This window comes from Suncus etruscus, chromosome 5, assembly GCF_024139225.1.
Source record: "Suncus etruscus isolate mSunEtr1 chromosome 5, mSunEtr1.pri.cur, whole genome shotgun sequence".
Lineage (NCBI taxonomy): Eukaryota > Metazoa > Chordata > Mammalia > Eulipotyphla > Soricidae > Suncus > Suncus etruscus.
The window spans coordinates 123833702-123857300 of record NC_064852.1 but is presented as its reverse complement, the minus strand read 5'-3'; the positions used below and the strand labels follow the sequence as shown (position 1 = coordinate 123857300).

The window sequence follows — 23599 nt, the reverse complement described above, 5'->3', positions numbered from 1 at the left end:
TGGAGGATCGAACCGTGGTCCGTCCTACGCTAGCGCTTGCAAGGCAGACGCCTTACCTCTAGCGCCACCTTCCCGGCCCCTGGCATTTGATTTTAAAAGTGATTCTATTATGATATCTTTAGTAGTTATTAACAGCATTTGTGAATCAGAATTCATTAAATTTTTTAATAATATAGATAGGCTTATGGATGGTTTTTTTTTTGTTTAACAGCAAATTGTTTCATTATTTAAATTTAAATATTGTTTAATTTATTTAAATTTAAATATTATCTAATTTTTACTAAATTATATGCTGATTGAGGGATCAAACTGTTTAGAACACATGACTCTGAGGCTGTACGCCAAAACAGTGGTGTGTGTCTTGAAATTAGAAACTTAAAAAAACATTAATTAACCTAGGTAAGTGCAAAAAGCTGAATGGGCTGTAAAAGGAAGGAAAGAAATTATATAGCTTTTCCGATTTGTCTTTAACTTTTATCTCAGAACTTTCTTTTTTTTTTTTTTTTTGGTTTTTGGGCCACACCCGTTTGACGCTCAGGGGTTACTCCTGGCTATGTACTCAGAAATCGCCCCTGGCTTGGGGGGACCATATGGGACGCCGGGGGATCGAACCGCCGTCCTTCCTTGGCTAGCGCTTGCAAGGCAGACACCTTACCTCCAGCGCCACCTACCCGGCCCCTATCTCAGAACTTTCTAATATATTAGTTTTAGAAATGAAGCCCAAGACTAAAGGAACCTCATAGCTTCAGTCTACTTTTATGTTTAGTGCACAAAAAGGAGGAAAGTGAACATATATTATAAATGACAGGCTTGGAAGGTGGGGGAAAATTTAAAGTCTGAGGTCTATGGTCAATATTTTATGAAAGATAAAATATAAGTTAGTTCTTAGCAACAGACTATTGAATAGTTTTTAATTATTTTCTTACCCCAAACTTGTGATATCTATCTAGTCTATCTAGAAATTTACTATGAAATTTTGTATAGTTTTAAAGTTAATGTTTTTGTTGTGGCAATATGACTTACAACAGTTTTCATATCATTATTTTATTTTGTTTGTTTTTGTTTGGGGGCACACCCAGCAGTGCTCAGGTGTCACTCCTGGCTCAGATATTACTCAGAAATTACTCCAGGCAGACTGGGAAAACCATATGGGATGCCGGGGATCAAACACTGGTTGACTGCATGCAAAGCAAACACCCTCCTCATGTGCTATTGCTCTGCCCCCCTTCATATTATTTTATACTTGCAATGTTAGTGCATCACCAAAGTGCCAATAACCTTACAACACTGTCCCCTCATCCCTATTCTACCTCTTTAAAGTCTCAGTTTGCTTCTTGTTGACAATATCTCAGTGTTTGTTTCTGACAGGAGTCTTTTTTCCTTTGCATTTTTCCTTTATATATACCACAAATAAATAAGGCTATCTGGTATTTGGGTTTTCCTTTGGACTACCATACCCAGCATAAAAAAAAAAAAAAAAAAAAAAAACCTGACCAGTCTGATGGTCCCATCTCATATCATTAACAAAGATTACTCCAAAATGAATTAAAGACCTCTTGTTTTCATCACAGCATTCTTTACAATAGCAAAATCTGAAAACAACCCAAGTATCCAAAAACAGTTGAATAGATAAGGAAATTAGGGTATTCAAACATAATAGAATTCTATGTATCTATGAGAAAAGATGACATCTTGAAGTGGAATACAACAAATGGAATAATTGTATTTTTCACAAAAGCAAAAACAGAGAAACAAAAATAATTTTATTTGGCTGGAGCATGAGCTCAGAGCAACAACTTACTGAGATCAAACTCTGCATTATAGGTTAGAAAAAGGTCAGTAATATACTAGACAAAAACACTGGTGAAAGTTCCTGAAAAAGTGGTGCATAGAGAAAAATTATCAAACAACAGAAATTTTAGGTCATATTTTGGTGAATATTAATTTTTTTTGTTTTGGGCCACACCCAGTGATGCTCAGAGGTTACTCCTGGCTTTGTGCTCAGAAATCGCTCCTGGCTTGAGGGACCATATGGGACACTGGAGGATCAAACCTGACTTCGTCCTAGGCTAGCGCAGGCAAGGCAAACGCCTTACTGCTTGCGCTACTGCTTCGGCCCCTGAATATTGATTTTTTATATTATTATTTGTAATTGATCATTACAGAATTATATAAACTTCAGTATCTAAAATATTTCTGAACTTTATATTGAATAATATTAGGGGGGTGAAGAGATAGTACAGGGATTAAGGCAACTGCTTTCATATATCCAATCCCAATTTCATGATCTGGTTCCTCAGTGTGATCTTCAAACATCTTCAGATATGACTTTGAAATCCACTTAAAATATGTACATTGAGAAAATTATGATGAACAGAAATAAATTATCTAAAATAATGAAAATAAAATATATCAAGTTCAGGGAAAAAGTTTAAAAATTTAGTTGGTTTTATCAGTGATTTTAAAAACTGTCATAAGGGCTGCTAGGTTTTTCAGACCACAGGAACAAAAATTGGGAGAAATATCCCAACAGTTGGAGGAAGAACAATTTGGAAGAGCTGGCAAGACTAAACCCGACCAAGGCCATTCACTTCACAATGTTGATGGCTGCACAATAAATAGAAAAGCTATTACCTATAGAAAATGTATATATAAAATCTGCAAGTCCAATTGCTCAAGTGGGTTTCTCTTTCTCCAACAAACTCTTTACACACAACTATAGTGATTTCCCATCTTTATTATCATAAATCCAAAAAAACGCACCTGGAGGTCCCATGGCACACAAGATTTGTATGTCCACTAGTTTAATCATAGAACAATCTTTTAGGTCATACCAATTCCAGTGATCTAACCACTGTCTAAGCAATTCAATAGGAGGTTGGGCACCATATACCTCCCGAGCAGGCATATTGACATCATCTACAAAGACAACCTGAGAATAAAGGGGAGAAAGGTACAGAAAATGTTAACATCTGAATATAGTATTGTATTATATAAACAATGTTGAGGCAAAAAAATAGAGTTTTATGTGTATGTTTATAAGAAGTGATAGGTTCTTTTTCTTTTACATTTTTGGTCTTTGGTGGGGGAGAAGGACATACCTGACTGTGCTCATCGCTTTACTCCTTGAGCTGTGCTCAGGGGTCACAATTGGTAAAGTTTGTGGGAGAACATGGGGTGCTGGTAATTGAACCCAGATCTCCAGTTCTAGAAATGATGGTTTCTTTTCAAATTAAGAACTTCATCCCTTAGTGTCCATACTTCTTTTGTTTGTTTGTTTGTTTGTTTGTTTGTTTGTTTTTGGGCCACACCTGGTGGTGCTTAGGGGTTACTCCTGGCTGTCTGCTCAGAAATAGCTCCTGGCAGGCACGGGGGAGCATATGGGACACCGGGATTCGAACCAACCACCTTTGGTCCTGGATCGGCTGCTTGCAAGGCAAACGCCGCTGTGCTATCTCTCCGGGCCCAGTGTCCATACTTCTAAGGATAGTGATGGGTTCTCACTACTAACTACAAACTACTAGTGAGTAGTGAGATTTAGTGAATATATTTAGGTTTAGGGACCATGATTCCTTCCATACAATTTCTCAATATAAGTTATCTTTTTATTGCACAATTTTAATACATTAAAATTAGTGAAAAGAGCATTCTTTTTTAAATGATTATAACCTCTGAGTCATGACGGTGAAGGTAAGTAGAGTGTTCTTGTCAGAGGAATTCAGACAAGTTTGTTGATAGCTGAGTTCTTTAAAAAAAAAATAACAAACTAACAAAAATTTAGAAGCACAAGAAGCAAAGACTGTGCTAAGAAAACAATCTCTTTTTTTGAGGAAGGGACACATTTAGCTGTTCTCAAGGCTTACTCTTAACTATGCACTTAGTGATCACTCCTAGAAGTTATCTGAGTATAATATGGGTGCTGGAGATTAAACCCCTTTAGCTATGTGAAAGGCAAGTGCTTTGTCTCTTAGGCACTAAGGAAAAATCTTAATGAAATAATTAAGAAGTTAGATAATTAACTAGATCAATATTCTACCTTTAATTAAAATTGGAAGTGATTACTTTTAATATCATCTAGAATTCATGCAAATACACCACACTTTTAGGAAACTAATAACAATTTGTGATTGAAAACAATAGCACAAAAAGATTTCAAGCTCCGGTATATCTGTTTTTCTCCATCTGACTTCCACAATGTGCATGACAAGGACCAGTGCTATGGTCTATGAAGGTGTGTAGAAAAAACTATTACCATTCGCTTGCCCAAAGGTGGTCCAAAAACTCCCTTTCTTCTTTTGTCCAGTTTTGACATGATGATATTTTGAGTTTGAGCTGCTGTCGTTTGTGCTGAGAAGTTAATTAGCAGAGGTCTGTAGATTTCTTTATTGAGTTGATTTAATAGAAAATTCTATAGAAAAGGACATAAAAAGATGAGCCAGAATAGGAATTGTTTAAACATTTCAAAATAAACTCTAAACATCATTGCTGACAGTCTCAATTTTAATTGAAATGTCCTTGAAAATGTAGAGATAAAATCAATAGAAACAAAATTTATCATGACAAATGAGTCTCTTTATTAATCCATGCTTCATGAATACAGCATCTGCAGTTTCCAAAACCACATGCAGAGTGAAGCGTTCCTTGTATACCTGAGGCCATACAGAGTGAGAGGTTCTGTAGCTTATTATAGGTCTCAGACATGAAACAGGCTGTCCTTTGTATCTTTTCTCTCTGAATGTTCATTATGCATAGCTTTTTCTCTTTCCTCTTGGTTGTATTTACAAAATAAAATTCACTAAAAATAAAGTGCAACTATATTGATTCTTAAAAAAGGTATTGCATTTTATAATTGGGGATGGGTGGGAGGTACAACTGCCTGTGCTCAGGGCTTATTCCTTGCTCTGTATTCAGGGATCACTCCTGTCAGGCTGAGGAGATCATCTAGGGTGCTAGGGAATGAATCCTGTTTAGCCATGTACAAGAAATTGCCTTATCAGCTATAGTATCTCTCTGATTCCATATGAATCATCTTGTAGAAGTACAATGAACTAGGAAAATTTAAGTATTAAGTAGAAAAAAAAAAACAAAATAAAATGCAAAGGACTCTTGAATTTTGTGCAAGTGATTTTTGTTGTTTTTGCTTTTTGCTCTGGAACATGTGTTGCCTGGATTGAGTTTAATGTGAGTACAAAAGAAAAGGGCTTTGTCTCCAATCACTATCCTTAATTGTGCCAATTCTCAATTTCCTGACTCCAAGTAGTGTTTGGGTAAATTCCTAATCTTTACATGCTCAGTTATTTTATAAAATCCAGAGCAATCAATATTTCTTTAGCATAAGATCTCAACTAAGTTTTTTTTACTCCCTATTCTTAGGTATTACCTGAGAGACATTGCATTTACTTAATGGAAAAAGTAAACAGACCAGATGTCTGTAATGGGGCAAAGGCCACTGAAGGCTCTTCACACTTCTGTCTCTCCTGCTACTTCCTGCCAAGGGTTGTGTAGTGAGCAAAGCCTGAGGAAGAGCAGCAAAAGATCAATCTGATCAGCAGCACTGTGGATCTCCTGGCTAATGTCTTGTTTGCTATCTGACAAGCTCCAAATGCTTGCTTTGAGTGAAGCAGAGAAACACTTTCTTCAGATTTTTTACTTTGCCAAATACACTGCCTGATTCTCTAACCTAAATTACATTGATATTTGGGGGTAGAGGCTGGGTCTCACCAAGTTGTGCTCAGAGATTATTCCAGGTTTTCTTCCTGGAAATGAGTAAGGGACCAAATATCATGGTGCTAGCAACTGAACTTGGCTCAGCTCCAACAAGACAAGAGATTTAACCCCTGTTTCTCTCTCTCTCCTCTCTCTCCTCTCTCTCTTCTCTCTCTCTCCCTCTCTCTCCTCTCTCTCTCCTCTCTCTCTCTCCTCTCTCTCCTCTCTCTCTCCTCTCTCTCTCCTCTCTCTCTCCTCTCTCTCTCCTCTCTCTCCTCTCTCTCTCCTCTCTCTCTCCTCTCTCTCTCCTCTCTCTCTCCTCTCTCTCCTCTCTCTCCTCTCTCTCTCCTCTCTCTCCTCTCTCTCTCCTCTCTCTCTCCTCTCTCTCTCTTCTCTCTCTCCTCTCTCTCCTCTCTCTCTCCTCTCTCTCCTCTCTCTCTCCTCTCTCTCTCTTCTCTCTCTCCTCTCTCTCTCCTCTCTCTCTCCTCTCTCTCTCCTCTCTCTCTCCTCTCTCTCCTCTCTCTCTCCTCTCTCTCCTCTCTCTCTCTCTCTCTCTCTCTCTCTCTCTCTCTCTCTCTCTCTCTCTCTCTCTCTCAGGTCAAGACTGCCCAAGGTCACAAAATTTCCACATTATTCAATTGACTTGGAGGAACTTATTTGCTATGCCAAGGGCTAGGGATACCTCTTACTATTAGTTACAGTCAGCTATCTATCTTTAAAAATCTGAAACTAGAGTCAAGAATTAATCTTTGATCAGTTCGAACTACAAAGATTTAGGACATTATCTATTACAGCAGCACATTGTAGCACAGAATAAATCTGAATTAAGAAATCATAATAAGGCCCGGAGAGATAGCACAGCGGTGTTTGCCTTGCAAGCAGCCGATCCAGGACCAAAGGTGGTTGGTTCGAATCCCAGTGTCCCATATGGTCCCCCGTGCCTGCCAGGAGCTATTTCTGAGCAGACAGCCAGGAGTAACCCCTGAGCACTGCCGGGTGTGGCCCAAAAACAAACAAAAAAAAAAAAAAAAAAAGAAATCATAATAAAACCAGCCTTATTACTACACAGAAATCCTTCAGAGATTAATTTGAGAATTAAATAGAAAATGTAATCATACTTCTGAAGAGGTAAAAAAATTCTTCATCCTGAAGAAACAATTCTGACTAAAACACATAAAAATATGATTCAATAATTCAGTGGCTGAAAATTATACCAATTTTATAGTCAATTTTCTAAAATTATAAGGTAATTAAACAAAAATGATCTATGATGCTCACATAAAGTACATAAAATTTAATATTAACAATCTGGGTAGTTAAAAATAATTTTGAAGACTATTATTCACATTTAAACGTGGAAGTCCTATACTTACAATAATATAAACGCTCTTTCCAGTTCCTGTTGGTCCTACAAATATTGAAGGCTTTTGATGGGTGGTCAATAAACCCATTAATGCAGAGTATCGAATTGTGTCCAGAGTTGGTACAATGATTTCATTAAATTGTACATCTTTAGGAATGGCAGGAGCATCATCCAATTTCCTTGTCCATGGTTCCCATCTTCCTACTCCCTAATTATAATAATAACCAAATAAATGGTGAGTGTTCCATTATAATATTCTATTTAAGGCTCATTACTCATGGCACTGTAAAAAATTAGAAATTAAGAGCTATTGGTTCAATTTTCCATGTATTTTTAGCCTCTAAAACACTTCTCACCATGAGTTGGAAAACAAATTTTTTTTTTTGGTTTTTGGGCCACACCCGGTGATGCTCAGGGGTTACTCCTGGCTATGTGCTCAGAAGTCGCTCCTGGCTTGGAGGACCAAATGGGACACCAGGGGATCGAACCGCAGTCCATCCAAGGCTAGAGCAGGCAAGGCAGGCACCTTACCTCTAGCGCCACCGCCCAGCCCCGGAAAACAAAAATTTTCATGTAGACTAAAGGGAAACCAATCTTTGATATGGATTAATTGAAATGTCATGCTATGGTATTTTTGATGCTCTCTAATCACTGGATATTCAACATATAAATTAACTAAATTGGTCCAATGTTAGATGCTTTAATGTCACTGGAGACTAATTAGTGTGCTAAAGAATTTTACTCAATATTAACAAATAGAAAATTTTTGCTATATTTTTAATATTTATAAGGGATTTGTAGCAACAATTTATCATTGTAGACAATATTTCTTTTTTTGATTATAGTAAGACTTAGGATATTTACCTTCAACCACTTTAAGCGCACAGGTCACTAAGATAAATTAAATCAATTGTTTGTGCAATGTATCTCTAAAACAAATGAACTTCTTAATGAGGTCATTGTTATAAATGACCAATATATTGTTATGTTTGCATACAAATGCTTTTAAGTAAGTTTGAATATGTTATGACAGCATAACAAAAAAGTTCAAAAATATCAAACTGCTGTGTTTCTGAATACCTGAAGGTCTCCTCAGAGGCCTAGGGAGTGCACCCCCAAAAAACTGCATTTTGAAGATGTCCAGTGAGTAAACTCTGGCTGTAGGAGTCGCCATCCAATAAGCTGAGCTCTCTGGCCTGCGGAGCTCCGCCCTGCTGTGCCTTTGTTCACTCTGAGGACTTCAAGGGAAACTTTTCCTATGCCTGCCTGTGTTTCTGAATACCTGAAGGTCTCCTCAGAGGCCTAAAGAGCGCACCCCCAAATAACTGTCAACTAGAGGCAGCAGAAGAGTGCAGCTGCTCCGCTTTGCAGCTGCGCACTCTTTCTAACCAATGAACCCCACCACAACACGCAGGAAAAACTACACTACAAGTGTGACAATGGGAAAACCTCACAGGCAAACACTATGCACAGATAATGAAGACGAAAGCTCGGATGATCTAATAAATTCCAACCACCTGATTAAACACTGGATAAGGAACTTAAAATAGGAATATGGAAGATGTTTGTAGAACTCAGAGAAAGCATAGATCGATCTGAACAGAACACAAAGACAGAAATCAGAAAACTCCAAACTAAAATAACAGATCTGAAAAAACTCTGTAGCTCAACTGAAAACCTCAATGGATGGTCTCACCAGCAGGGTATGAGCAGCTGAGGAGAGAATCAGAGTACTGAGAGATGTAATGCAGAAAAACTCAACAAAACAGAAGAAATTGGAAAAGAACCTTAAGACAAACGAACAGGCAATGGAAAAAATACTTAAGGAATGAGAACAGATGAAAATAGAAGTCTTTGATAAACTCAACAGAAACAACGTAAGAATCATCAGAGTTCCAGAAGCCCAGGTAGGCAATCTCCAGTAAGAATCAACTGTCAAAGACATCATCAAAGAGATACTCCCAGACTTAAAGACTACATGCAATCAAATCCTGCATGCCTGAAGAGTGCCAGCTAAAAGAGACCCAAAGAAAAAGACCCCAAGACACATCCTCATTACAATGACAAATCCCACAGATATAGAATACTGAAAGCAGCAAGATAAAAAAGGAAAATTACATTCAAAGGAGCATCCCTAAGACTTACAGCAGACATGTCACAAGAAACTCTCAAGGCTAGAAGACAGTAGTGGGATATTGTGACAAGACTGAAATGAAATGAATGCCTCACCGAGAATAATGCACCCAGCCTGGCTCACATTCAGGTTTGAAGGAAGAATACATAGCTTCATGGATAAACAACAGCTCAGAAACTTCAAAGATGAAAAACCAGCCTTAAAGGAAAAACTTACAGGTCTACTCTAAGACAAGAGAGACCACCAAACACAGCAAACTTATTTACAAAGATGACATTAAATCCTATGACAATCATCTCCCTCAATGTCAATGAACTAAATTCACCAATTAAAAGACACAGAGTGGCAAAATAGGTCAAAAAGATGAATCCAACCTTCTGCTGCCTACAAGAAACACACCTGAATAGTCAGAACAAACATAGACTAAAAATCAAAGGCTGGAGGAAAACCATCCAAGCAAACAACACCCTCAAAAAAGCTGGGGTGGACATATTAATATCTGATGACACCAACTTTATACTCAGAAAAGTGGTAAGGGTCAAAGATGGACACTATGTACTAATAAAAGGATATGTGCAACAGGAAGAAATCAGACTATTAAACATATATGCACCCAATGAGAGACCAGCAAATTATCTAATACAGTTACTGACAAATCTGAAAGAAGAAATCAATAATAACACAATAATTGTGGGAGGCATCAACACGGCCCTATCAACACTTGATAGGTCAACCAGACTGAAACCTAACAAAACATACTAGCCCTGAAAAGAATAATGGAAGAAAGAGGACTAGTATATATATATATATATATATATATATATATATATATATATATATATATATATATATATATATATATACTCCATCCCAAAAAACCTGGATACACATTCTTCTCCAATGTGCATGGGTCATTCTCCAAGATAGACTACATGCTGACACATAAAAACATACTTCCATAAAATCAAGAGGATAGAAATCTTGCAGGCTACCTTTGTTGACCAGAGGCTCTGAAATTAGATATGAACTACAAAGGCACACAGAAGAAAAACTTTAACAATTGGAAATTAAACAGCCTGCTACTGAACAACCAGTGAATCTGAGATGAAATCAAAGAGGAAATGAAAACTTTCCTGGAAACAAATGATAATGAAGACACAAACTGCCAGAATCTATAGGACACAGCAAAAGCGATCCTGAGAGGAAAATTTATAGCTCTACAAGCACACATCAGGAAGGAATAAGGGGCATACCTGAATAACTTAATGAAGCAGCTCAAAAAATTAGAAAATGACCAACAAAAGGAACCAAAAATAGGGAGACAGAAGGAAATAACAAAGCTGAAAGCAGAAATTAATGAAGTGGAAAACCAAAAAACAATCCGAAAGATCAATGAAAGCAGAAGTTGGCTCTTTGAAAAAATAAACAAGATTGATAGACCATTGGCAAAACTCACAAAGAGAAAGAGAGAGAGAGAGAGATCTGATAACCCGTATTAGAAATGAAAAGGGGGAGATCATGACAGATATTGCAGAGATCCAAAGGGTAATCAGAGACTACTTTGAGAAACTTTATGCTACTAAACATGAGAACCTAGAAGAAATGGATAAATTCTTGGACACTTATAACCTTCCACAGTTAAATAAGAAGGATATAGCATATCTAAACACCTCCATCACTACTGAGGAAATTGAAACTGTAATCAAACATCTGCCCAAAAAGAAAAGCCCAGGCCCAGATGGATTGCCTAATGAATTTTTTTAAATCTTTCAAGAGGAGCTACTACCAATCCTAACCAGGTTCTTCCATAAAATTGAAAAAACAGGAACACTTCCAAACAGCTTCTATGAAGCCAACATCACCTTGATACTAAAACCAGACAAAGATGCTGCCAAAAAAGAAAATTACAGACCAATATCCCTGATGAATGCTGATGCAAAGATCGTCAACAAAACCCTGGCAAATAGGATCCAATGCATCATCAAGAAGATCATACATTACTACCAAGTAGGTTTCATCCCAGGAATGCAAGGATGGTTTAACATCCGTAAATCTATCAACATAATACACAACATCAACAAGAAGAAAAATAAAAATCACATGATCATATCAATAGAGGCAGAGAAAGCATTTGATAAGGTCCAACACCGATTCTTGATCAAAACTCTCAGCAAGATGAGAATGAAAGGAAACTTTCTCAACTAGTTAAAGCCATCTACCACAAGCCAATGGCAAATATTATCCTCAATGAAGAAAAACTAAAAGCCTTTCCTCTAAATTCTGTTACAAGACAAGGCTGTCTGCTCTCACAACTCCTCTTCAACATAGTACTGGAAGTTCTTGCTATAGCGATCAGGCAAGAAAAAGATATCAAGGGAATCCAGATAGGAAAGGAAGAAGTCAAGCTCTCACTTTTTGCAGATGACATGATACTCTACTTAGAAAACCCTAAAGACTCTACCAAAAAGCTTCTAGAAACAATAGACTCTTATAGCAAGATGGCAGGCTACAAAATTAACACACAGAAATCAATGGCCTTTTTATACACCAATAATGATAGGGAAGATAAGAAAGTCAAGAAAGCAATCCCATTCATATTAGTCCCACACAAACTCAAATATCTTTGAGTCAAGTTGACCAAAGATGTGAAGGATGCATACAAAGTAAACTATAAAGCCCTGCTCCAAGAAATAAAAGAGGACACATGGAAATGGAAACACATACCCTGCTCATGGATTGGCAGGATTAACATCATTAAAATGGAAATACTCCTCAAAGCATTATACAGATTTAATGTGATCCCCTTAAAAAGACCCATGATATTCTTCAAAAAAGTGGATCAAACACTTATGAGGTTCATCTGGAACAATAAACACCTCGAATAGCTCAAGCACTCCTAGGGAAAAGGAAAATGGGAGGCATTACTTTCCCCAACTTTAAACTGTACTACAAAACAATAGTTATCAAAACATCATGGTATTGGAATAAGTACAGACTCTTAGATAAGTGGAATAGGCTTGAGTTCTTAGACATTGTTCCCCAGACATACAATTACCTAATTTTTGACAAAGGATCAAGAAATCCTAAGTGGAGCAGGAAAAACCTCTTCAACAAGTGGTGCTGGCAGAACTGGTTAGCCACTTGCAAAAAAGCGAACATAGACCCCCAGTTAACATCATGTATGAAGGTAAAATCCAAATGGATTAAAGACCTTGATATCAGACCTGATACCAAAAGGTATATTGAAAAACACTTTGGTAAAACACTCCATGACATTGAGACTAAAGACATCTTCAAGGAGGAAACTGCACTTTCCAAACAAGTGGAAGCAGAGATCAACTGATGGGAATATATTAAGCTGAGAAACTTCTGCACCTCAAAAGAAATAGTGCCCAGGATACAAGAGTCACCCACTGAGTGGGAGAAACTATTCACCCAACACCCATTAGATAAGGGGATAATATCCAAAATATACAGGGCACTGACAGAACTTTACAAGAAAAAAACATCTAATCCCATCAAAAAATGGGGAGAAGAAATGAACAGACGCTTTGATAAAAAGAAATACAAATGGCCAAAAGGCACATGAAAAAATGCTCCTTATCACTAATCATCAGGGAGATGCAAATCAAAAAATGATGAGCGACCAACTCACACCACATAGATTGGCATACATCACAAAGAATGAGAACAGTTATTGCTGGCAGGGATGTGGAGAGAAAGGAACTCTTATCCACTGCTGGTAGGAATGCCATCTAGTCCAACCTCTATGGAAAGCGATATGGCGATATGGAGATTTCTCCAAAATCTGGAAATTGAGCTCCTATTCGACCCAGCTATTCCACTTTTAGGGATATACCCTAAGAACACAAGAATACAACACAAAAACCCCTTCCTCACACCTATATTTATTGCAGCACTATTCACAATAGCCAGGCTCTGGAAACAACCAAGTTGCCCTTCACCAGACAAATGGCTAAAGAAACAGTGGTACATAAACACAATGGAATATTATGCATCCATCAGGAGAGATGAAGTTATGAAATTTTCCTATACATGGATGTACATGGAGTCTATTATGCTGAGTGAAATAAGTCAGAGGGAGAGAGAGACACACACACAGAATAATCTCACTCATCTATGGGTTTTAAGAAAAATGAAAGTCATCTTTGCAACAATCCTCAGAGACAATGAGAGGAGGGCTGGAACTTCCAGCTCACTTCAGGAAGCTCACCACAAAGAGTGGTGAGTGCAGTTATAGAAATAACTACACAGAGAACTACCATAATCATGTGAATGAATGTGGGAACTGGAAAGCCTGTCTGGAGTACAGGTGGGGATGGGGTGGGATGGAGGGAGATTGGGGGCATTGGTGGTGGGAATGTTGCGCTGGTGAAGGGGGTGTTCTTTACATGACTGAAACCTTATCACAATCATATATGTAATCAAGATGTTTAAATAAAGGAAAAAATATCAAACTAATTCAATTGCCTTAGAAAAAATATTATTGACTCTATTTCCCTCTACTCTTTGTTGAATCGAATTCAACTCACAGTCATTCGTAGCACATCACAAAGCAAACCAATCCTTCCTTTATATCTTCACATGTCCTACAACACAGACTCACAGAGAAAATCACCAATTTTAAATAGGCTGCAGGCTTGTGGATCTGGACACAGAGCATTCTTTTGGTTAAGAATGCTAAATGACTAAGATATTGGGTGCTTATTTGGGATAGCACAATGACATATTAATTCTTTAATCATCTGATTTTGTGTTGAGCATATAATAAGATAGTTTTGAGGAAGCTGATTCACATCTATCTGAAGATTATATATATGTAGAATTTACTAGAATTAATAAAGAACTATAGATCCTTTTATACTCTTTATAATCTTCCCCCCCAATCTGGAGAAAAAATAATTAACAAAAAGAAAACCTAAAATGGACAATCATTTAGAGACTATTTGATCCAAAGAAAATCATGCAATATCTTTGAACCCAATTCCCTAAATAAGAAGTTTAAAAACAATGTTCTATTCTTTATTTTTATTAAGATGTTATGAAATAAAATAGAAATGATCATGGTGGCCAATTCTACAATATATGGTTCCCTGATCATCATTGGGTGCAACCCTGAAGATCCCCAAGCACCACTGAGTGTAGCCCTGGAAGCTCCAGATGTCTGCTGGGTAGCCCAGGTAATCCCTGGCAACATTGCATTCTTGGGCCTTTACAATGACACACCAGCCTGATCTTCTATCTGAAATTACAGGTCCCTGATCTCCAGTGTCGTCACTTAGATATGCCCTGCCCAAATGAAATGGGAGAAAATGAGTGTTACAAAGCTTAACAGACTGGCAAATACTCTGAAAATGCAGAGTATTGCAAGTAATTTGAAAAGTATTAACCAAGTTAAGTCAATATTGTTGGCAAGGTGAAGAATTTCTTCTGAGGTGCTTGTCAATACATCTCAAGAGTCATACTTAAATAAAATAAGATTTTACTTTTATAGGAATTTATCTTAGTGAAATGATCATATAATAAACAGCAGAACTTTTCTACAGCAGTAATAGCTAGAGAAAAACTAAAGCATAAAACAGCTTGATATCCAAGAAAAATCAATTGCTTGAGTAGCAAGTCTATCCAGATTCCAGATGACAGAATATAGAAATGCTTTAAAAGAATTAGCTTACTAAAGAAACTAAGATATTCTCTTGATTAAGGAAAGAAAGTTATAAAATTACATGCTGAAGTTATGAATTACATTTACATGTGTACATATTTAAATAATATGTAGTCCTAAACCTTTTCTTCAATATAGTACTTAGAAGAGCTATTAAATAAAAGCAAGTAAATTCTGTCAGTTTTTATAAACCAATAAAATTGAGAAATGTCAATCTAACAGAACTTTTTAAAAGCCTGTGATATTCTTATGGTTACCACAAGTTTCCAAGAACAGCATGTGTCTAGTGTTTGGCTTATTTCATAATATGTCTTTTTATTTAGAAAATATAATGGACCCATTAGGCATTATTACCTCATTTACCAATATGTAAAATATGGTTTGAGGAAACTGGGTGACAAGTACAAGGATACACAGGAAGAAAAGTGAGGTTGATGGCTACAGCCTTTTTTGCTGTGTTTCTGGGAAAAGACTGTCAGGACAGCAAGGAAAAACCTGGCTTCAGAAGTCATACCTCAGTGATAAACTGGTAATCATAAATTGACCCCTTTTCAGGAAAGGGAACTGTTAGTGCTTTTGCAGTAATTTCTTCAGTGTCACTCAGTAATTTATATTTTTCTCGAGTGTCATCTGTAAGTGGGCCATCCATTAGTTCTCGGACGATCTTATCAAATCTCAAGCGATCATCATCTTTGCAAGAAGCACCAATGGACCATATCAATGAAAAGATAAAAATTCCCTGCATTGGAGAGATAGGTTGAGAGAGTACAATTTAAAAACACCTTTACTCTATATGGAGGCTTAAATTAGATCAGCCATAGTAATATCTCTGAGAACTGGTGAACAGACTGTTACTTAATGACAGATTATTTTAGGATTTCAGAACATCAAATTGCATATTTTGTAAAATTTATCATAGAAACTAATAGAGTAGCATGGGTAAATTCTAGCCATAGTGAATGAAACCTGAGAATAGATGAATTATAAGTGTAATCAAATCACAGGATCTTGAAATTAAAAGAATATTGAGCTAATTATTTATTAAACATAAAATAGTATTTTAACAATGAATAATCAATATGTACTGTGTATACGTTAAATTTTAAAATTTCATTGAGAAGAAATTAATATTCTTTTTTTTTTTTTTGGTTTTGGAGCCCACACCTGGTGACACTCAGGGGTTACTTCTGGCTATGTGCTCAGAAATCATTCCTGGCTTGGGAGGACCATATGGGACGCCAAGGGACCAAACCACGGTCCAGCCTCGGCTAGCACACGCAAGGCAGATGCCTTACCACTTGTGCCACTGCTCTGGCCCCAGTAATTAATATTCTTTTATCTATCAATTAATTATCTGAATATTGATTTATAATTAGAACCGATACACTACAAACTATTCCACCTGAATTTGGTATGAAGATAAGTAGGGTAAAACACACAAAACACCACTCAATTAGAAAATCTCATTCTTTTTTTTAAAATAGTCTATTTATTTACTTATTTTTGGTTTTGGGGTCACAACCAGTGACACTCAGGGTTTACTCCTGGCTATGCACTCAGAAATCACTCCTGGCTTGGGGGTCCATATGGGATGCCAGGGTTTCGAACCACGTTCCTTCCTAGACTAGCATGTGCAAGGCAGATGCCTTACCACTTGCACCACTGCTCTGGCCCCAAAAGTCTTTTTAAATATCAAATATAGCATATCAGTCTTCACTATGTTCATAAACACTGTGCACTCTCCTTTGATTATGTTCTTCTAGTCACAAACTATCTCTCTGAAAATCACTTAGAGTTAAATCTGCCAGTTTAAAATTAATTTTATTTTATAATTCTTAAAATGTGCTGTTTTTACTTCTTAGTTCAAAGAAAATAAGTTTACATTAAAAATTTAGAAAAAATTAAGAAAAAGTGGCCAGAGAGATAGCAGGCATGGCATTTGCTTTGCATGTGGCCAACCCTGGACAGATCCCGGTTTGATTCTCTGCATCCCATATGGTCCTCCGAGGCTGCCAAGAGTGATTTCTGAGTACAGAGTCAGGAGTAACCCATGAGCACCGCCAGGTGTGGCCCCAAAACCAAAAAAGAAAAAAATTAGAAAATATAAAACAACAAAGTAAACAAAATTTAATCATAAGTCTTACTCTTAAATTATAACTAATAAAGCAAATAAAAGTGTTGTTTTCTGAAAATTTTTTAATTTTATTTTTTAAAATTCATCATTAAAAATAAATGTTTGCTACATTAGAAAACACGATTTTGACAACACATAATTTTTAACTTGAAGAGTACTAAATTGATCATTTTATTCATATTTTAAATGTTAATATGAGAACAAGCTTATATTAAAATATCTAATCATACATGTTAATAATTTAATGATATGAAAATTACCATCTTTAGCCAATTTTCTTTAGTCAACTTACTAAAACAAATAGGCACTTACCAAATTTTTTTCCTATGGTTCCTAAAACTAAGACACATGAATATTTTTATAACACTGACAATTTCAGGTCACATAAAATAGTACCTATATTGAATCTTTTTTTTTTTTCCTTCCTGGTCAAGTACTATCCATCATCCAGCATCCAATTTCAGGGGAAATTGGGGTCTTTAGTTAGAAACACTGTGTGACAGAAACAAGATATTATCTAGGGATAAGAACACACTTTTTATAGCAGAAGGATGCCTCCCATCCTGAACATGTGTCATGTGGATACGACGAGTCTCCAGGAGATTGGACAGTGTTAGTCCAATCCGAAACCCCAGATCCCCTACGTATAAATGATACAGCTCCGGGCAACACCATCAGGAACTAAGCTCCATTGGGAGATTTATAACACTGCTCTGGCACCAACTTGTGCCAGTTTTGATATGACAATGAGGAAAGGACAACTTGACCTAAGACCAGGTTGCCCTATCACATCACCTAACACTAAATGGAAATCAGAAGAGATATCGTCCTTTGAACTCTGAAAAATAAGAGCACCAACAACAGAAAACTGACTTTGACAACCGTGACTGAACAGAGCCTAACTTGGAACTAAAAGGAAAGCCCTACCCTAGGCTGTAGTCCAGGACACATAAAAACAACAACAACAACAACAACAACAACAACAACAACATGTCTTATTGCAGAGGTCCAACTTGGACAACAGACTGAGCAGAATCTTTGGATCCATAATATCCTAGGCTTCGGCTTAGGTACTGAATGAAAACAGGGAGCAAGTGTTACAGAAGACTGAACACAACAACAACGATGGATAGGAACCTCTAGAACCTAGAGACTCTATCCTAGACCCTGACTTATAACCTGCGCAAATACCAAGATCGCTAGCTATAGTGGCTTGATTCTCTCACACTGAGAGAACTGAGAGGAAACTTTCCTGACATCACAAAAAAGCCTTTGGGATGGGGTAATGAGTATATATGGAGCCAGGGGTTGATCCCATGATGGTATGCTTCAAGGATGGAGAAACCCTGAATCTCTTAGGCCACAGGAATTCCCTTTCTTCCCCAATGCTTACTGTGCCTATGCAAAAAAAAAAAAAAAAAAAAGGTGGGGGGAACGCCAAATCCTACCACTCCAGCACCCATACTTTTTCTTGTTTTGTTTTGATTTGTTAGGTTTTGACTTTATTTCCCTTCTCTTTTTTCTTTCACTCTTGTGGTTATTATTTAGAGATTTATTTTTATTTTTATTTTTATTTTCTGGGTCCATTTGTTTTCTTTGTTCTTCCATTTTTCTTTTCTTATTCTCTCTCTTCTTTCTTTTTTTGGTAGTTGTCACCAAATTTTTTTCTCCCCTTTTTCTTATCCTTTTTATCTCCAATGACGGTGGAATAGATGCTCAATCTACAACAAGCTGTAAAGTGGAAACCAGTTGCACTACTAGGGGTAAGAGGAGGGAGATATGGGATGCATACTGGGAACAGGGGTGGAGGGAGGACAGCACTGGTGGTGGGAATGCCCCTCATTCATTGTCACTATGTACCATAAGTGATGTAGTGAAAGATTTGTAATGCACTTTGGTCACAATAAAAATTAAAAAAAAAAGAATAAATAAAAGTGCATTTAAGAAAGGCATTAAAAAAAAAAAAAGAAACACTGTGTGAGCAGTAGGTGTCTTTTTGTTACAAAATACAAAGAGCAATGTACCTTACCTCAAGCAAAGAAAAGGTTTCTCGATCATCTCTGTCTTTTACTTTGGCCTCATCCGTAAATTCATCCATGAAACAATCTATTAGATTCATCAAACTTCGGACTAGGTTTGTATCTGAAGTAGGAGATAATTCCTGAAAAGATGTTTAAGCAGCCAAGAGCACAATAAATTATGCACAAATTGAAAGATCAATTAATATGTACTAACTTGGTTTAATTTCAATTGTCAGAATTACTACTGAGAGGTGCATTTATTATAAATCTGGCCTTATTGAAAACAGGAAATTTGGGACATAATAAATCCTGAGTACATCAGTATCGTCACTTCCAGGTCACGTGTACTCTCATAATCACTTTTAGGCTGAACTTTCTAATTTTAGAGATTCATTGTTGCCTATTTGGTTGATTTCATCAAAGATGTTATCTTATTGTATGGCAAATGAAAAACCAAAACACTAAAAATATTTGTCAGATAAGGGAATGTGCTTGTCTAACAATCTTACTATCGCTCATTTTAGAACATCCTTAAGTCAAGCAACCTTTAGAATAAACTCAACACAGGAAAAATATTTTCAGATCTTGAAGAGAAAAATATCATTGTGGGAAGGCTGAACTTTCCATTCTGAGTCTTAGTATGGCCGTTTATAAATAACTAACATGAAGTTTCTAGAGCCATGCAAGTTCTCAGTAAATATTTGTCTTTTCCCTGGTAAGCTGTTTCAATCTTTAGTCATGTATTTCATGAGTAACATGTAAAAATGACCTCTCAGACATGGATTATTTAAGAGTACAAGTTTCTAAGTTCACATGCAGCCATTGTTTCAGGGGAAGCAGGCAGAAAGGACAATTAATTGAATTTTATTTATTTTATTTTATTTTTTGGATTTTAGACTAAGGATGAGCCTGTGACTGATATACCATAACATAAGAACAAAGACTTATATATTACATCACTATATATTACATCAGATTGATTTCAAGAGAGGATAAAAAGTACATAGCACAAGTTAGAAAGTTTGAATTAAGTGGGCTTTTTAAGCCATGAAAAAGAGAAATTGCAATTATATGGAAAATTCATTTTTTCATATTCATAATATATTCTACAATAATGTCAGGATGAAATATACTTGTAGCTTATTTTATGATCCTCAACTGACATAGATTGAATTGTTTTTAAATGCTGCTTCATTACAAGTAAGCCTCTTGAAAGACCAGTCAACACACATTTTTCATTTTCACATCAGCATCTCTAATTTCTCAGCTGATGACCCTGAAGAATCCTGGTCTCTCCCCTGAAAGTGTTTGGATAGGCCAGGACTCCCACGGGATGTTCTCAAAGGCCACATCCGAGAGTCATGTGTTAATTCCTTCCCATCCTGTCTGACTGTTTAGATTCTTAAGTAATGATTATTTTCTTTTTAGAAAATATTCTCTGTTCCCCAAATTGTTGGCACCTTCAGATAATATCTTTATTTCCCAAGGATGTAACCTTCATGAACATGATTTTGAATCTTGCTTTCCAGGGTTTGTACAATGTGGGCCAGACCTTTTCCACAAATTTTTCTTTTTTTTTTTTTCCAGTTGTGGGAGAACTAGCAGCCCTGTTTCCCTCTTATTATACTTCTTTTTTTTTTCTCTTATTATACTTCCAACAGCAGGCAAATTGCAGGCCTGTTGTTCTATATTTATGACAGAGACGTTATAAAAAGTCTTTGTATTCATCTCAGAAGCAGAGAGGAAGCACAGTTTCCCTAAAATTTTCAGCTGGAGAGAGTTTAAATCTCAAAAGCCATCTCTTCTCAGAGGTAGTTTTTCATATACACTGTTACTTCTTACCCCCAAACCTCTTTCAATCCTTCTGCCAGGAACAGTCTTATTTCTCTGAATCCTCATTTATAAAAACATTATCAACAGAAATTCCTAAACAATGAGATTCACTTTTACTATATAGTGCCCTCTCAACTGTTTATAAAAGATATATGTTGCACATAAAAAATAAAGAAAATTATTAAAATGCTAACTATGTATTTATGATATATATTTATTTTTTTTAAATATAATAGTCCTGGGACCAGAGTGATAGCACAGCAGTAAGGCGTTTGCCTTGCACACGGCTGACTAAGGACGGATTCAGGTTCAATCCCCAGCATCCCATATGGTCCTCTGAGCCTGCCAGGAGTGATTTCTGAGCACAAAGCCAGAAGTAACCCCTGAGCGTCACCAGATGTGACCCTAAAACCAATATATATATTATATATAAATAACTTTATATATAATATATATTATAATATATATAATAGTTCAACAAAAACAAGAGATGTTTTCAGTATTTTTACCAACATGTAGTTAGATGGGTCTTGATGTTTAATTATTTTTCAAATATTTTTTAAAGAACCATAATTTAGAAAGTTATTGATAGCTGAGCTTCAAGCATATAATATGTCAGTGGCAATCCTACCACCAGTGCTCCCTTGCCTCCACCATATTCCCGGAGTTCATCTCCTACCACCTACTGCCCCATTTCCCACCTGCTACCTTGACAGGCTCATTACAAGGTTTGGTGTTTGCAGCTTATGACTCATGTTTTCAGTATTGTTGAGTCTGTGCTTTGAATATATTTTTGAAAGAAAATACTGTAATAATTCTCTTAAATCTTAAGGTTCTCCATGTAAGATATTTTTAAGTAGTAGTTACATAAATTAAGAGTTTTACTTGTTAATGAAAGTGGGGGTAGAGTGATAGTTTAGCAGGACATTTGTCTTATATATGGACAACCCAGATTTAATATACAGCACCTCAGAAGTCATCAGAAACCACCAGGAGTGAGTGATCCCTGAGTGTAGAGTCAGAAGTAAGTCCCGAGCACTGCTAGGTATGGCCCAAAACCAAAAGAGAAAACAAAGAAAAAAAAAGGAAACAAAGAAAAAAATTCTAAACTAATAATAAACTTATACTAGCTAAAATACTTTAATATCTGGTGACTGACAATAAAATACATTATAATATGTCTTGCTAATATGTATTTTTCACTTATATTTGATATCTTTTTATATATCTTTATTTAAACACCTTGATTATAAATATGATTGTAGTTGGGTTTCAGTCATGAAAGAACACCCCCCCATCACCAATGTCCCAAATCACCCATCTCCCTGTGCTCCCACCTGTATTTGAGACAGCTTTCTACTTCCCTCATTCATTCACATTATTATGATAGTTTTCAATGTAGATATTTATCTAACTGCACTCATCACTCTTTGTGTATATTTTATATCTTAAATTGTCATTCTTCTTACCTTTGTATGCTTTCTAATAAATTCAACAGAAACAGGAACCATTCTGTCAAATAAGTTTACTATAAACTCCTTCTGAATATCTATGATAGATTCTGGTAAAAGATTTATCCATGACAACATCAGTGGTCTCCAGCCTAACATCTGAGGCTCCATGTAAATCATACCACATCTGGAAACCTGGAAAAAACAAATTTATTACTATGGTAATGCTTATAAAGAAACACAAGTGGGTAAAACTATTTCTTTTAACATTCAAAAAAAATTTTAGTTTTATATAATTCATAATATAAATTTCTGCATTTGACCAATAGTTCTAGACAAGAAAGAAAATAATCACAACCCTTAAAGAGTTAGTCATGGTATGTTAACAGATATGCCTATTCTTGGAAAATAACAGATTGTTCTTAAAACACAGTTTACAAATACTTTTAATACAAAACAAAATAAGTGCACTGATAACATATTGAATTCAGATAACAAATGGAAAAATTGGGAACTTACAGTGGCAGGAGAAGCAACTTCTAAATCCATTGGTTCAAAAATAAGATTCATTTGTGGTGACATTTGAATAATCTCCCCACTCATCAGACAGAGTTTTTTATTGTCATCCAATACAGTATTCATATTCTCAATCCACACTGCATCTACTGGCCCATCAAAAACTAACCATTTCCTATCTGGTGTCTGGTTTATACACATGGTGAATAAAGAATAAAAATGGAACAAATGATAAATGTAAGAAAAAATATATATTATTATTTAAATTTTTAAAATGCAACTTCTAAATATATTTTAGCAGGAAAATGTAAGGCATCTTTGGAATGAAGCACACACACACACACACACACACACACACACACACATATATATATATGTATATATATGTATATATATACACACATTTATTCCTAAAATACATGTGTCTCTCTCTATATATGTGTTCCTCAAAGACTCACACACACACATATATATATATAACATGGACAATATATAAATATATATAAATTTATTTTATTCAGATAGTCTAACTCCTTATACTATTTTTTCATACACATTTAATTATTTCTATGTGCTAGGTCATTTTTCCCACCACTGAAGGTATTTTCATGTTGAACTCAATTGTCTCAAGGTAGTCTGGGGCTAATGTAATATTACTACAGCATTCACAGTTCCACAATAACAAATACAGAAATATTTACACTTTGTCCAGAGGATAGTTAGCTTTTCATCACTGAGTATGTTAGCAATGGGTT

General features: G+C 36.0%; 1 protein-coding gene across 1 annotated transcript in view; it reads right to left on the bottom strand.

Annotated features, from left to right (window-relative positions):
• DNAH7 (dynein axonemal heavy chain 7) overlaps positions 1 to 23599 on the bottom strand; it is a 283116-nt gene that overhangs the window by 119966 nt on the left and 139551 nt on the right. The window contains exons 30-36 of the mRNA XM_049772925.1: positions 22848 to 23030; positions 22347 to 22523; positions 19053 to 19184; positions 15404 to 15628; positions 7080 to 7277; positions 4253 to 4408; positions 2764 to 2932 (exon numbers count right to left, since the gene is read on the bottom strand). Coding sequence (XP_049628882.1) covers positions 2764 to 2932; positions 4253 to 4408; positions 7080 to 7277; positions 15404 to 15628; positions 19053 to 19184; positions 22347 to 22523; positions 22848 to 23030 — 1240 coding nt within the window. The remainder of the gene's footprint in view (positions 1 to 2763; positions 2933 to 4252; positions 4409 to 7079; positions 7278 to 15403; positions 15629 to 19052; positions 19185 to 22346; positions 22524 to 22847; positions 23031 to 23599) is intronic.